Source organism: Delphinapterus leucas, chromosome 2 (genome assembly GCF_059928025.1).
Source record: "Delphinapterus leucas isolate spDelLeu-1000000601 "Yukka" chromosome 2, BTC_Dleu_Yukka2, whole genome shotgun sequence".
NCBI classification, from domain to species: Eukaryota; Metazoa; Chordata; class Mammalia; order Artiodactyla; family Monodontidae; genus Delphinapterus; species Delphinapterus leucas.
Genome location: NC_143130.1, coordinates 18,406,055 through 18,421,101, shown reverse-complemented (window position 1 = coordinate 18,421,101; position 15,047 = coordinate 18,406,055). Strand labels below are relative to the sequence as shown.

At 48.4% G+C, this 15,047-nt stretch overlaps 3 protein-coding genes across 4 annotated transcripts in view; 2 read left to right on the top strand and 1 right to left on the bottom strand.

Moving 5' to 3' along the window:
- CCNY (cyclin Y) overlaps window positions 1–6,616 on the bottom strand; it is a 130,932-nt gene extending 124,316 nt beyond the window's left edge. Inside the window, exon 1 of one of the 2 annotated variants that reach the window (XM_022580377.3) lies at window positions 6,463–6,616. In XM_022580377.3, the coding sequence (XP_022436085.1) occupies window positions 6,463–6,616 (154 nt within the window). The remainder of the gene's footprint in view (window positions 1–6,462) is intronic. The other variant, XM_089904073.1, reaches the window with a different exon arrangement.
- Window positions 2,797–11,441, top strand: LOC149749959 (uncharacterized). The gene is made up of 3 exons (XM_022580383.2): window positions 2,797–2,895; window positions 6,350–7,200; window positions 11,338–11,441. The coding sequence occupies exons 1-3, from the start codon at window positions 2,797–2,799 to the stop codon at window positions 11,369–11,371; spliced, it is 984 nt and encodes a 327-aa protein (XP_022436091.2). The 3' UTR covers window positions 11,372–11,441.
- Window positions 7,722–14,229, top strand: LOC111178029 (endogenous retrovirus group V member 1 Env polyprotein-like). Its single transcript, XM_022580378.3, has one exon. The coding sequence runs from the start codon at window positions 11,555–11,557 to the stop codon at window positions 12,611–12,613; it is 1,059 nt and encodes a 352-aa protein (XP_022436086.2). The 5' UTR covers window positions 7,722–11,554; the 3' UTR covers window positions 12,614–14,229.
- Window positions 14,230–15,047: the final 818 nt, after the last annotated feature.

Genomic DNA, 15,047 nt, shown 5'->3' with positions numbered 1-15,047 from the left:
AGGCGCAGAGTAGTTGTGGCTCGCGGGCTCTAGAGCTCAGGCCCAGTAGTTGTGGCGCACGGGCCTAGTTGCTCCGTGGCATGTGGGATATTCCCAGACCAGGGCTCGAACCCGTGTCCCCTGCACTGGCAGGCAGATTCTTAACCACTGCGCCACCAGGGAAGCCCTCAAGGCAGTATTTTTAAGCACGCTTTTTTAAGCAGAGAGGAAAGTGGCTCACTAGGACAGAGGCCCCACAGCAAAGGCAGAGTCATGTCCGGGGCACAGACCTCCTGATTACTGGGCTCCTGCTCCTTGCCCTCCATCAACTTCACAGACCCAGAGGCACATTCTGTAAACCCCCTGGGAAGAGCCTTCTCTCATTCTTCAGGAAAGGCAGGATAGGACAACAGTGAGTCTTGGAGCACAGAGAGGAAATGATCTCCTACCCAAGACTCCCAGCAACAAACTCAACATTTCACGATGACACGAAAGGCTGCAGGGAGAGTGAGCTCTCTCCCTCCTTCCAGCTACCAGCTGAAAATGATACTGAAAGCACGAGAGGCTCTAACATCAACTGTTGGTGCCACAGACTTACCCTGGGTGCCTAGATGTTGAATCGTTAAAGGATCTGTATTTTGAAGTATGACAAGCATGATGCTGTGAATCGCTCTCTTGTGAAAAATACCAAACACTGCTTCCTTAAAGGTAAGTCCAACACTACATGCCTGGAGCTAAATCTCTGACCCTGCGTGATTAAAACAGGATTTCAAAGCCGCTCACGTGGCTTGCCTCTCATTATATTTTTCCTTTTGGTTCTGCCCTTTCCTGGATAGGAATGGATTTAATCTTTTTTTTTTTAATTTATTTATTTTATTTATTTATTTTTGGCTGCGTTGGGTCTTCATTGCTGTGTGCGGGCTTTCTCCAGTTGTGGTGAGTGGGGGCTACTCTTTGTTGCGGTGCGTGGGCTTCATTGCGGTGGCTTCTCTTGCTGCAGAGCATGGGCTCTAGGCACGCGGGCTTCAGCAGTTGTGGCTCGCGGGCGCTAGAGCGCAGGCTCAGTAGTTGTGGGGCACGGGCTTAGTTGCTCTAAGGCATGTGGGATCTTCCTGGACCAGGGCTTGAACCCTTGTCCCCTACACTGGCAGGAGGATTCTTAACCACTGCGCCACCAGGGAAGCCCTGGATTTAATCTTTGTGTTGTTAGTTTCATCTAGCCAGAAATGTGAAAGCAATTCATCTCCTTAAGATGATAGAAACAATCAGCTTTGTAGAAAAGGGTGAGAAAATCTACAATTCCAAAAAATTATTTAATCTTCACTCCTCCCTAAAAGAAGCAGAAAAGTAAAAATCCTATTCGCAAAGTACTGTTAGCCAAAAGCACACAGGCAACAACTGAACCTCTGAAAACAAGACAGGCGTGGGCCAGGCACAGATCACTCCCTCCCTAAGTAGCTATCACAGGGTAGTTGAGGTGTGACGCTCTAGCAAGTAAGGATAAATTGGACCCCAACTCTGCTACTAACTAGCTGTGGAAACTTGAGCAAATTTCTTAACATTTAAGGCTCGATTACCTCTCCTGTAAAATGAGGAGAAAGATGTGAAGAGATTCACTACCCTCTTCCAGGATCTGCATGACCTGCGCAAGAGACTGCACCTTCCAAGATTCAGCTTCCTCATCCGTAAAGTGAGGGGCAAATGACTCCCTGATTCTAAATTAGGGAGGAAAATAAGTGAGTGGAGTGGAGGCCAGGGGGCCACAATCGTTGCTCCATGGAGCCACCACTGTATGCAGTCAGCCCACACTTGGTCGGAACATCTTCACAAACCTCACAGGCAGCATTGCTAATAAATTTTAGCCTGGAAGCAAAGTCTACAGGCATGGTTTTGCCCGTCAGGCTGGAAAGGTTAAAGTGGGACCGAGACTCGAGAAAAAGAACGCAGAAGGAATCAATTTCCATAGGCTGCAGACAGCGCAGAAACCAAGGGCAGGAGTCCGAGCTCCTGCTCCAAACAGGCACTTAGGTCTGTTACCAGCTCTCTTGCCGCCCCAGCCTTACAGCAGTTGGCTTCCCCAGCTACCCTGCGGTGCCTGGGGGAGCGCCTCAAGCTTCCAGCTTCCCTGGCCGTGGGAGGTTCAGATACCAGTGCCATATATCCCAGAACACATTTCACGTTTAATCCAAGAAAGTCACATGAATGGCTATGTTCATAATCACATTTGTTTATCTAGTGTTTTTTTATTTATAAGCATCTTAGTCTCATTTTGATCCTTAAGGACGTGAGACCACAGCTAAAGCCATTCATCTGAAGAGACATCTGAAATAAGACTAAACATATCACACTGTTAAACAGATTTCCACCAGCCATTGGTTTCCTTTCAGTTTGGGCATGTTTTTTTCTTTTGTCATGCTTTGAAATCTTTCTTCAGTTTCATTTTCAGGATATCACCTTATCTGCTTACCTCTCAGGTTAAAACGCAAACCAACCAAAAAGTTTCACATCCACTCTGCTTTCATTATTACAAGTCTTATTCATTCCCTACTTCCTTCTGCTTCCTCTCACTCAATAAATACACACACTGATGCTCTGACTCTGATGTCCTTCAGTGGCTGGCTTCACTCATTCATTCAACAAATATTTAAAGCGGTTCTTCAAGGTATCAGGCACTACTATAAGCACTAAGGTTACATCAATGAACAAAAAAGTTCTAGCAGAACTTATACGCTAGAGTAGAAATATTATTACAATACATACATATGTGTATACAATGTACTACAGGTGACATGCAGTTAAGAAATCATAGTGCACAAAATGTATATTAGGACTGCTGATGGGGTGACCAGAGGAATGTTAAAGTGGGGTGATTGGGAAGGCCTCACTGAAAAAGTGAGGCTTGAACTAAGACTGAAGGTGAGGGGTGGGGGGGGCTGGCCAAGAGAACACATGGAGAAGAGCATTCCAGGCAGAGGGACAGAGCATAGGTCCTGGAGTGACAGCATGTCTGGTGTGTTCAGGGAACAGCACTGAAGGAGGCCAGTGTGGCTAGAAAGAGCTAGTGATTGAGGAGGGCAGGCAGATCACAAAGGGCCTTGGAGTCCACTGGAAGGACTCCACTGTCAAGTTCACTGTAAGGCTTTTACTCCATGTGACATAAGGAGTCGCTGCAGTTTTTTGAGCAGAGGAGTGATGTGTTAAAGTTCTGAAAAGGATCTCAGCACAGCTGCAGTGTTGAGAACAGACCGTGGTGGGTAAGGGGAGAAGCAGGGAGACCAGTCAGGCTGCTTAGATTGCAACAGCAGGAGAGGTTTTAAGAAGGAGTCAGATTCTGGATATATTTTGAAGATAGAGAGTCATGCCTTCCTAGCCGACTGGATATGAGATGAGGGAGCTATTGGATTGTCAAGGATGACAGCTGATCCCTGGATGAAGTGGCTCCCAATCATTTTGAGGTTTGAGTTTGTCAAACCAAACTGACACTCTGGTACAGATGTTAACAATTATCCTGATTTATTTGGTCTCACCGAATTTTAAATTCTCTTCAGTCCATTCCTCTTCTTCTCCCCCCACAAAAATAATCTAATCTGGTAAATCCAGCATGTTACAGATGGAGGAAGTCCTTCCCAGAGAAACCATGGATACGACACAGTGACACAGAGCCTACCCCAGAAGGCAACCCCACACTAGTTAATATTTAGTTAATATTTGATGGCTAGTCAAGCAACAATGGAAAGTTTCCACTAGTCATTTACTGGCTCCATAACTTTGGGCAAGTCATTTCTCCTCTCTGCCTCATTTCTTGGTCTTAAAGTAAGGATAATATTACCCCCAGGGTTACTGAGCTGATGTCAAGCATTAAAGCAGCATCCATCACAGAGTAAGCAATATGTAAGGGTTGTACTTATTACCATCACTGTTGCTAAGTGTTTTTGTTTTTTCTCAATCTCACAGTAATTTTACCAGGAGTAATACCTGGGTAACTGATGAGTCTAATATAAAAAACAGGAATACCCTAACACTAAGGTACACTAAATACAAAGGCAGGCAAGTTGCCTGTGGGCGTCATGGAAGCCTAACACAGTCACTGAAATTCTACAAACATTACCTGCTGTGTTTGGGCAGGGAAAACATAAACCTCATATCTTTGTGCTCTAAAGAAACTAACCTAACCCAGCTCCATGAATTTCTCTGAACCTTCCAAGACTAGCTGTCTGGAAGATCTTTCAGGGTATAAGAAATATGGTACTTAGGCACTTCAGCTTTTGTTACCTACTAAAATCAAGAACTCCTGAGATGCAGTTTTTACATGTTTACTAATCACCTAACAATCAGAAGTTAAAATACAGATATATATGTATATCTATACACTACAACTTAAGCAAATCTATTCTCTTCTCCCAGCCTCGGACAGAATGAATTTCCACGGAAAATGCCCCTGAACAACAATGACACTTCCAAGGCTCACCCAGCCAGCGATTTTCAACCCGGCTGCATCTTAGAATCACCTGGAGCGCTTTACACATACTAATGCCAAAGCCCAGTCCTAGATTTCTGCTCTAATTGAAACTGTTGAGAATGGCCAAATAGGTAAATACTACAAGTATTATTGACTGAATGTGGCAGACAGAGAGAACATTGTTTAAATAGTCAATTAGTATTTCTGGGTTTAAACTAGCCTCATACCAACTGGGTTCTGGGGTGAGAAGCCACTACAGCCCAGATTAGAAATCATCTACAGCCCAGATTAGAAATCCTCTTAACCTGCTCTATAGTCTCTCAAACCTCCCCAAACCTCCAAATCAAGAGCTGCCGCTCTTCCAAATGTTTTCTCAAAAGTGAATGATGACCAAAACTTAGATTTCTTCCAAATGAAAGAACACAACACTACTCTATTTTTTTCTGGCAAAATCCTTCTAAGCCTTACTGCCGAATAGCTGATTACAATTACTTTTATTTTCCTGTTTCCTTACTATAGGCAATAATAACATGCAGCCTGGATCTAAGAAATGAGAGTCTTCCTTTTGTTTGTATTATTTTAATCCATTATTTAAAACACAATGCCTCTACCTGATATTAGGGCACAACATAAGGGAGAAATTATCTTCAATGCTCCAACATTATATAGGACTAAGTGATGATTTCCTACAACAAAATCATTCATTCATTCCTTTAAAACACAATACTTAGTGTTTATTACATGCTGGCCACTTCTTTCAGGTGCTTGAGACCATAGGAATGATCATGACAGACCGAACTTAATATCCTGCTAGATGCTTTTAAATGCATAAATTTAAAAATAAAGTACGGTTATAGTTCAAAGGCAACTAAAGAGTAGGTCAACAAAATGGAAGTCTAAAATAACACCACTAGAAATGTCATACTGAGCCCTAATTTACTAAGTGCCTACTATAAACCAGACATTGTTTTAGTCTCTTTTACATATGGTACTCATTTAATAAAGTTGTTGTCCTAAAAAGAAGAATTTACTATTTAGAAGAAATTAAATGAGGCCAAATAATAAGAAAATTTTTCCCTTTGGTAGAGTTTAAATTTGGCTTTGCACACTAGATGGAATGTGCCATCCTAAAAGCGACAAGAATAAATTACGATAGACTTGTGCCAATTCATTCACACAAGAAATTTTTTCAGATTAGTTCAACCACATCAACTGTGAAAAGATTCAATGGTTAAAAAAAAAGTCAAGTTGTCATAAAAATATATTTCCAATTTCAAATTTTTAAGGTGAAAACTTATAAACTGTATGATGCATAAACTACCCATCTGTAGATATTAAACCACGTAGCTTATTGATAAAATGGTACTAATAAAGGTTCTGTAAGACCAATAAAATAAACAACCATTACTAGGCGCAGCGATCAGTCCTTTAACTTCCTTTACAAACACTAATCCAAACCAAAAGTCATTCAAATCAATCAGAAATTCACGGGACTGTAATTCAGCCCCAAGCAAAAACGAGGGGACTTATTCCAAAGCTCTCTGCAAATCACTGTGATAATACCGTAAAGAAAAAATTTTAAAGAATTCTGGTGAAGCTATCTGACTGCAATCTCTTAAACCATCACCCCCCCCCAAAAAAAGCTTTTTGTTGGTGGTTTGGGGAGGTTAGTTTTTCATGGAAATGGGCTGAAGGCCAGCAAGTGGGGTCAACTGGCGAGTTTCCGGGCAGCTGACCCAGGCACCCAGTCCTCGACCTGCCCAGGGTCCCCATACCCTTCGCCTTTCGGAGGACGGACGGCCTCACCCTTCTGCATGCAACTAGACGGGCGGCTCCGCCGGACAGACGGCCGGACCCCGGCCTGGACTCCGCCCAGGCCCGCTCTCGGGGGCGAAGACCCTGGCCCGCTAGCGGGTAAGGGACGAGAGCAACGGCCGCCGGGCGGGATGCGGGGCGCGCGCTCAGGCGGCGCGGGGCGTCGGAGGAATCGGAGGGACCCCCGCCCGCCCGCCCGCCCGCCTCACCGTCGATGTTCTCCCGGTCGCTGATGTGCTGCAGGTTGCAGCCCGTGTCCTCGCGGCTCAAGTCGGCGTCGGGCCGGCAGGACTCCAGCCGCGAGTGGGCATTCCTGCGGAGCTTGGGGCTGGACGACACGCAGCACGAGGCGGTGTTCCCCATGGCGGGCGCCCCGGCCCCGGCGCGGCCCCGGGTCAGCAGCGGCGGCGGCGGCGCGGCCTCGCCATGGGCGGCCCGGCTCCCCTCGCCCGGCCCGGCGGCCTGTCCGCGGCGGAGGAGCGCCCGCGCCCGCGCGACTGCGGCCGCCCGGCCCGGCTCACCCCGCCGCCGCCATGGCGGGCGCCGCGCAGCCGCCTCCGCTTCCCGGTCTGCCCGGCTCCGCGCCGGCGGCCGCAAGCTGTTCCGGTTCAGGGGGCGCGGCCGCTCGGGATGCGGGGACGCGGGGACTCGGGGACGCGGGGCGGACGCGGGCGGCGGGAACGCGGACAGCCGTGGACGGCGGGAACGCTAGCAGCGGGGAGGAGCAGCGCCGGGCTTGGGCGTGGGCGGCCGCTGGGACTCTGGGCCCGGCCCTCCCGGCCCGCCCTGCGCGCCGTTTCTCGCCCCGCCCCCCGCGCCCTCAGCGCCCCGCCCCCCGGCACCGCCCCGCCCTCTGCCCTGGAAGCGGATGCGCTACGGAGGAGGGGGCCCTCCCGCGGGCGCGGGCAGCGCGGCGGCGTCGCGAGGGACCGGTGCGAGGAAGAGAGGTTCGTGCGGCGCCTGGGCCTCGGGGTAGGGGCCGCGGGGCGGCTCCGGGCTGAGCGGGGGCGGTGGGGTGGAGCGGAGTGAGAGGCTTTTTTTCTCTTTTATGCGCTGAGAGGCAGCTGGGCAGGGTGGGGGCGCTCTCCTGTCCTGAGCCGCCTGTCGTCTGCCGGGAATGCACCTTGGGCCCGGGCGGCGCCGCGCTCCCCGCAGGTTACCGTCAGATCCGTTCAGTAGTGCCTGCTCTCCTGTTCCCCCGATCTCGTGGGCCTTGCGTGTGGGGACTCTGGAGGGTGGTCCCCGCCCCGCCACCCCGAGTGCATCGCTGCACCTTCGCCTGTCGGGGGGACAAAGTAAGGCGGCAGAAACAACCCTCCCACCTTTTCCAGGTGGCCAGGGCAGGCGTGCTGAGGGGAGACGCGGGGACAGAATGCTTTGAACAGGAGAAACCTGGCGCAACCCATTTTCCATATGAGGAAACTGAGGTACAGAGACACGAAGTGTTAGTGACGGACGCAGGTACTAACTGGGAAGAAAAGTAAGGGAACTAATACCCAGCATCAGCAATGTGTGTACATCTTGCCAAAGGCAGTGTAAACGTGATTTTGTCTAATTCTGGACGACTTTAACCTTTTTTTAACTTGTGCTCCCCCCCGGTCTCTCAGTAATGTTGATTACATTTATTAGTCCGTGTTTTTAAAAGTTCCATGCTCTGAACTGTATTATTGCCATTTGTTGGGTTAAGTGGTGGGTGTCCTTGTCCTGAGTTGGCCTGCTGGTCCCCTCTGCAACCATGACTGTACTGTAATGGAGATTGATGGGCGGCCAAAGGTAAGACAGTTTACATCCCACCCCCTTACCTGTGAGGTCGATTCTGGTATCATCACTCTTTCCTTTTTGTATGTGCCGGAATGGCCTCCCCCTCCTCAGAAGAGATTTGCTGAATAAACTGGGAGCTAGTACTCTGAGAACAGGGTGCGGTCCCAGAAGGAACAGAGATTGCATCTGTTAGTAGCCCCAGATGACCCGCCTTTTGGTCATAAAAATAGTCCCCAAGAAATTAGGCAACAGGTAGATCGTGTGGTTTGGGACATATTGGTACCAGGAAAGGCAAAGTATGCTCCCCCAATAGAAATAGAGGAAAAGCCTGGGGGAAAATACCCTTGGCAGAGGCACTATCCTTTAAAGCCTGAGGTCTTGAGGCAGGGGAAGGGGTGGGGATGGGGGCCAACTGCTGCTCACCAAATTCCTAGAACCTGGGCTCATTCGGCCCTGCTAGTCCACTTCTCTAATTCTCCCCATCCAAAAGCCTCCCGGGGATATGGTGATACTGGTTGGTGCAAGACTTACAAGCAGTGCATGAGGCAGTCATCCATCCCATTCACCCAATGGTGCCAAACCTGTACACCGTACTCAAATGCCAGGGGGTGCTCAACACTTCTCTGTGTTAGACCTCAAGGATGTATTTTTCTGTATCCCCCTACATCCAGACTCCCAGTACCTTTTTGCCTTTGAATGGAAGGAACTTGACACCCGGGAAGCTATTCACTACACTTGGACAGTGCTTCCACAGGGCCTTCGGGACAGCTGCTGTCTTTTTGGAAATGCGATAGGAAAAGAACTGAGGGAACTGAGCCTGAAAAATGGAACTCTGTTACAGTATGTTGATGACCTATTAATAAGGTCCTAAGGTCCTTTACCTAAAAAAGGTGAAGCCAAGATTCAGATCAGAATACTGTTAAGGTCCTAAATTTCCTGGCAGAAAGGGGATATAAAGTCTCCCCAACAAAGACTCAGATTTCACAGCAAGAGGTTCAATATTTAGGGTTTGTTTTGACCCCCATCGCATGAGCCCTGGCCATAAATCAGAAAACAGCCATTAATGTATTACCATTGCCAACCACAAAGAGCTCGGAGGCTTTCTCAGAATGGCTGGGTTCTGCCGTATCTGAATTCCAGATTATGGCCTTATAATCAAAGCCCTACAGGAAGCTCTAAAGGGAGAAGAAAGGGAACCCCTCTAATGGAGTAGGGACCACCAGTGGGACTTTGAGACCCTAAAGATTGAGTTGAGTAGGGCACCAGCACTAGGGCTTCCAAATTTAGACAAACCCTTCACCCTATCGATGAGAGGTCAGGGATAGCACTAGGAGTCCTGACCCAAAAGCTGGGAGCAGATCAAAGGCCAGTGGTTTACTTTTCAAAACAACTGGACTCAGCCCCAAGATGCCCCAGCTGCCTACAGGTGGTAGCAGCCACGGCCCTACTGGTCAGTGAGCCTTCTGAGCTCACCGTGGGACAACACCTAGATGCATCAACTCTTCATCAGGTGCAATCTGTGTTAGAAGCCAAAGGACACCATTGGTTAACCAGGGGAAAGTTAGCAAAATATCAGGCTCTCCTAATGGATACCCCTGATATTACTTTAAAGGTGTGCCAAGCCTTAAACCCAGCAACTCTTCTCACAGCTGTCGAAAATGGAGATTTATTGCATCAGTGTACAGAGACAATAGAACAAACTTATTCCAGCAGATCCAGTCTTCTAGATGAACCCCTTGACAACCCTGAGGCTGAACGGTTCACTGATGGGAGTAGTTTTATAGAGATGGGAACCCGAATGGCAGGATGCTATAGTTAGCTTAAATGAAATCATAGAAGCCAAGGCCCCACCACCCCAGACTTCAGCCCAGAAAAATATTTTTACTGATTCTAAATATGGATTCCATGTACTACACGCTCATGCTGCCATTTGGAGAGAGAGAGAGGAATGTTAACTGCTAGAAATTCTTCCATAAAACCTAAAGATTTAATCTTGGCTCTTTTAGAAGCAGTGCAGCTCCCAACCCAGGTGGCAGTAATTCACTGTAAGGGCCATCAGAAGGACGGGTCCTTTATAAGCCAAGGAAATAACAAAGCTGATCAGGCCACAAAACAGGCAGTTCAGTTGCAAGAGCCTGACCAAATCATGGCCGCAAGAGCCTGACCAAATCACGGCCCTAATGATTGGCCCCCCTGAACTCCCTGGCCTGCCCCAGTATTCCCCACAGGAACAAGAGAATGCTGAAAAATGGGGCTATAAGAAAGAAAGCACAGGCTGGTATATAAAGGATGACAAGTTTCTTATCCCTGGGGCCCAAGAAAGGAGGCTCATCAAGGGTTTACATGGTGCCACCTACTGTGGGAGGAATACACTATGGGACTTGATACAAAGGACCTTTTCAGGAAAGGGGCTTAAAGGAACAATAAAATGAGTGACCCTTGCCTGTGATTTGTGTGCCCATAATAATCCGCAGGCCCATCCAATCCCTCCTTCATTACTCAAGCCACTTCAACCCCGTGGGACATACCTGGGGGAAGACTGACAATTAAACTTCACCCAAATGCCCCCACAGTCAGGATATAAATATATTCCTGTGTCTGTCAGTACTTTTATAGGATGGGTGGAAGCCTTCCCCACTCAATCTGAAAAGACCACTGAAGTCTGTAAGTCCCTCTTAAATAAGAAACGATTCCTCGGTTTGGGCTTCTAAAATCCCTCCAGAGCAATAATCGGCCCTCCCTCATAGCGAACATCACCCAAGGCCTATCAGCCGCCTTGGAATTAGCTACAATCTGCACACCTCTTGGCACCTCCAGTCTTCAGGAAAAGTAGACAAAATGAACCATACTTTAAAGAAAACCTTAACAAAACTTTGCCAAGAGATTCATGAGCCTTGGACCAACCTGCTTCTTATTGCACTCCTCAGGGTTCACATAGCCCCCAGGAGTCTCCTGAAGCTTAGACCATTTGAAGTGACCTATGAGACGCCCTTCCTTACCACTGGTATGAGGAAGTGAGCCAGAGGCTACAGTGTGTTATTAACCTGGGACAGGTTCAAAAGGCAATCTTGGACTAAGCCAAGAAGGCACTGCCAGGTCCCACTAGGGGTAAAACAGAAGGGGCAGCCCCTCCACAAATTAACTTCAGGGTCCAGGTTCTTCTTAAAACTTGGAAGGAGGGATCCCCTGGAGATCAACTATTACCAAAATGAAAGGGCCCCTGTAGAGTAATTTTAGCCACCCCCACTGCCATTAAACTACAAGGAATACCTAGTTAGGTACATTTATCTAGATTAAAACTCTTGCCTCCCAAAACCCCACAGGCCACAACAGAAGAACACACCTGTGAGCCAGTAGAAGACCTGCGATACTTACTCAAAAACTGAGCACCACTAACAGATGAGTAAAGGGGGATGTGGTAGGCTGGACTTCTATTTGCTTACTTTGTTATAGTTTTGCTCACATCTTACCGGTTTGCTCAACCACCCCCAGTGAAAAAGCAACTCTTTTGTCCCTCCTGGGTCTAGAAGACCAGAACCAATGACGGAGTGGAAAACGTGGGCACTTCTCTTGGCCCTTCTCCTAAAGAGGGGCTGGGGAGAAAATAATAAGGGAAGGGGAACCTGGAGAGAAAACTCAGTCGTCAACTATTCCAGCATTTTGGCCTCAGGAAAAAATCTCTCTAATTGTTGGATCTGTCATCCTCTCGCACAAGAGGGGGTTTCTCGGTTCCGGTTTGTGCCTGTAGATGAGGACATTAATCTCATCCTGACTTCTGAACCCATTAGGAGCACACCACTTCTAATAGTGGAACTCGAAGATCATGATGATATCGGGTGTGTAGAGCTTACAGACCCTTGGAACCAAACCGGTCTCTGGATCAAGCGGCCCCTTCTCTGCACAGGGCAAGGAAAACCCTGTTGCCCCTGCCAGACAGATACCTGCCTTACTGATACAGGACGCTCACTCTCTATTTATCCTATGTCATTTTCCACTTCAAGCTCCTCATGCACTCCTAACCAGACTCATTGGTGTGTGGACCCATCTCTGCTCTCCCCAGGGACCCAACCCAACACCTCTTGTACGCACTGGAAGGGAACAGCAGCCCCTTCCTGGAGGCTCACCTATCAGACCCCATCTGCCTTCAGTGACGAGGAGGGAATAGAGGAAAACTCAGAACTAGATGGAGGACCACTAGACGGAGGGCCTCTGTCCCCCAGATGCAATAATGCACCTAGCTGGGGTTCCCTTTTACGTCGATGGTTTAATTCCACTTCACCCCGCCAAGCTTGCACCCCCACTGGACATCTGTTCCTCTGTGGTCCATCCCAAAATAAACTACCCTTCGAAGGGAACCCAAATTCCTCCTTCTCCTGGCCTCTCCGAGCAATGGCCTATCCATGCTTAGACAATGTTCACTTCCGGGGAGAATGCACTTTGGGACGACTGGGCCCTAAAGGACAAGGTGCCACCATATATAATAATGCCACCTTTCAAAACAGACATAGCTGGGTACTCAGACTAATCCCGGCAGGAATTGGGGTGGCCATAGGAGTGGCCGCCCCTGGGGCGTTTTTCCCTATCACAAAACAACCTTAAGAAACCCACACAGGCCATAGAGAACCTGGCCTCAAAAACTGGTGATGGAAATTCCCTAGTGGTTAGGACTCAGTGATTTCATTGCCGAGGGCACGGGTTCAATCCCTGGTCACGGAACTAAGGTCCCGAAAACCTCACTCGGCGCAGCCCAAAAAAAAAAAATGGTGATGCCTTTAAGGGGCCTCCAGGAGTCCCTAGATTCCTTAGACAATGTTGTGTTTGACAATAGGTTAACCCTGGATTATCTTAGGGCTGAACAAGTGGGTGTCTATGCAGTAATTAACAAAACTTGCAGTACGTACATCAACAACTTGGGGGAAGTTGAACTAAATATTCAGGAAATTTATGAACAAGCTAAGTGGTTACATGGGTTCAGCTACCCCACTGCCCCAACTATATGGGACTCGATTAAAGGTTACATCCCTAGCATTACTTGGTTCCTGCGTCTCCTGGGCCCTCTAGTGGCAGTAGTCCTTTTGTTATTGTTCAGACCCTGCCTGTTTAATCTTTTAGTTAGATTTGTGTCTTCCAGGCTTCAGCAGTTCCAAGTTAGGTTCATGGTGGCCCAGGAATTTCAACCTGTTCCATTAGAAGGTGACCCATGTCCCTTTAGGTCCTTAGAACAGTCATCAAGGGACTTCTACACCTCTAGGGTAGGCTAGGTTCTGTGGCCCCTGTTCAGCAGGACGTGGCTCCAGAAGAAGAGATGTTTGGCCCCTTGACCCTTAAGAATAATGGGTGTAGGGCTTCCCTGGTGGCATAGTGATTAAGAATCCGCCTGCCAGCGCAGAGGACACAGGTTCAAGCCCTGGTCTCGGAAGATCTCACATGCCATGGAGCAACTAAGCCCGTGCACCACAACTACTGAGCCTGCGCTCTAGAGCCCGCAAGCCACAACTACTGAGCCTGTGTGCCACAACTACTGAAGCCTATGTGCCTAGAGCCTGTGCTCCACAACAAGACAAGCCACTGCAATGAGAAGCCCACACACCACAACAGAGAGTAGCCCCCACTCACTGCAACTAGAGAAAGCCTGTGTGCAGCAACGAAGACCCAACGCAGCCAAAAATAAATAAATAAAATAAGTAAATTTTTTAAAAAAAGAATAATGGGTGTAGAATCCCTCAAGAGAGAATGAGATCGGCTGGGACCTAGAATCATCTAACAGGACACTTGCACCTGGACAGCGCCTCCTTGAACAACAGGAAGCTGGCAACCATAAACGGACCAAGGGGTAAAGCTTCCTTAAGCAAAGGGATGCTGAAGGCCGTGAATCAACCACAAGTGATTAAAAACAACCTCATGCCTGTGCAGTAGGGGCAATGTTGACCACTACACAACCTTCCTGGTGGCGGTAACGAGCAAGTCTGCCATTTTGAGGTGCCGGCACAGAAAGTGGGAAACTGCACATGATCTCTGTATATGGCACTGCCACGAAGGATGGACAAACTGCCTAAGCCATGCCCCCTGTCTGGCCTGCAGATCCACCCCCACTGTCACCCCATCAGAGGACCCAGGGAGCTCTTTGTGAAGGAGTGGGCAAGGACACCTGGTGCTTGCTTTCACTTCCTTATGCTGCAGCACAAGCCCCCATAAAGCCATGTCTGAAATTCTCATCTGGCCTCTTGTCAATTTCTATTGATTAAAGAGTCCAAGGGTGCTGGTTGGTAACACTTGGAATATAAATGATAGCAAAATGCTGATACTGAGGAGATGAGGAAGGAAAGTTCTAAAGAACTGCAGCCCCAAAGAGGTGGGTAGGTAGCAAGAAGATGAAATGATTCTCTTTATTAAGGCAGTTCTGACCCTCTTGCTTCCCAGGAAAGCTTGTAACATAATTGTAAGTCAGTGAATATTCAGATTTTCAGGGCTACAGTGCATGGGTAAGATGGCTGTAAATTGGGAGGGGGTTACCGTATTGCCTGTTCTGATTGCTGTTTTGTGATTTGAGTGTCATATGAAAGGAAGCATCCAGTCATTACCATACGTGTCTGCACACGTATGGTACAAGCTTCTCATGCTTCTCATGCTGACAGGTCATTGACCTGCTGACAGGTCATTGGCAGAACTAGGTGGCAGTGTTAACCGAGAAAAGCATCTGGAGGAGGGGGCAGGGTAGCCACAGACTGTTGCCAAAGGATGGATAGCTACTGGTCTGCAGGGACTTTTCTGCACTCGCCCCACCTTTGATGTTCCCACCTTATTCCCCTTAGGAATGCACCTGTTGGGCTTATTCAGGAATATGACTTCTGGTCAGCATGCCTGGAGAAGAAAGATAAGTACGAAAGCCTTGCCAGTAATTTACCAGGGTGTCAACCCCACCCCACCCCTGCCAAAACACACGCACACTCACGTCAAAATCCTCCAGGCAGAGACGCCTCCTGCTTGACACACAGTGACACTTTAGGAAAGGCTGCAGAAGCAGTGGGATGCC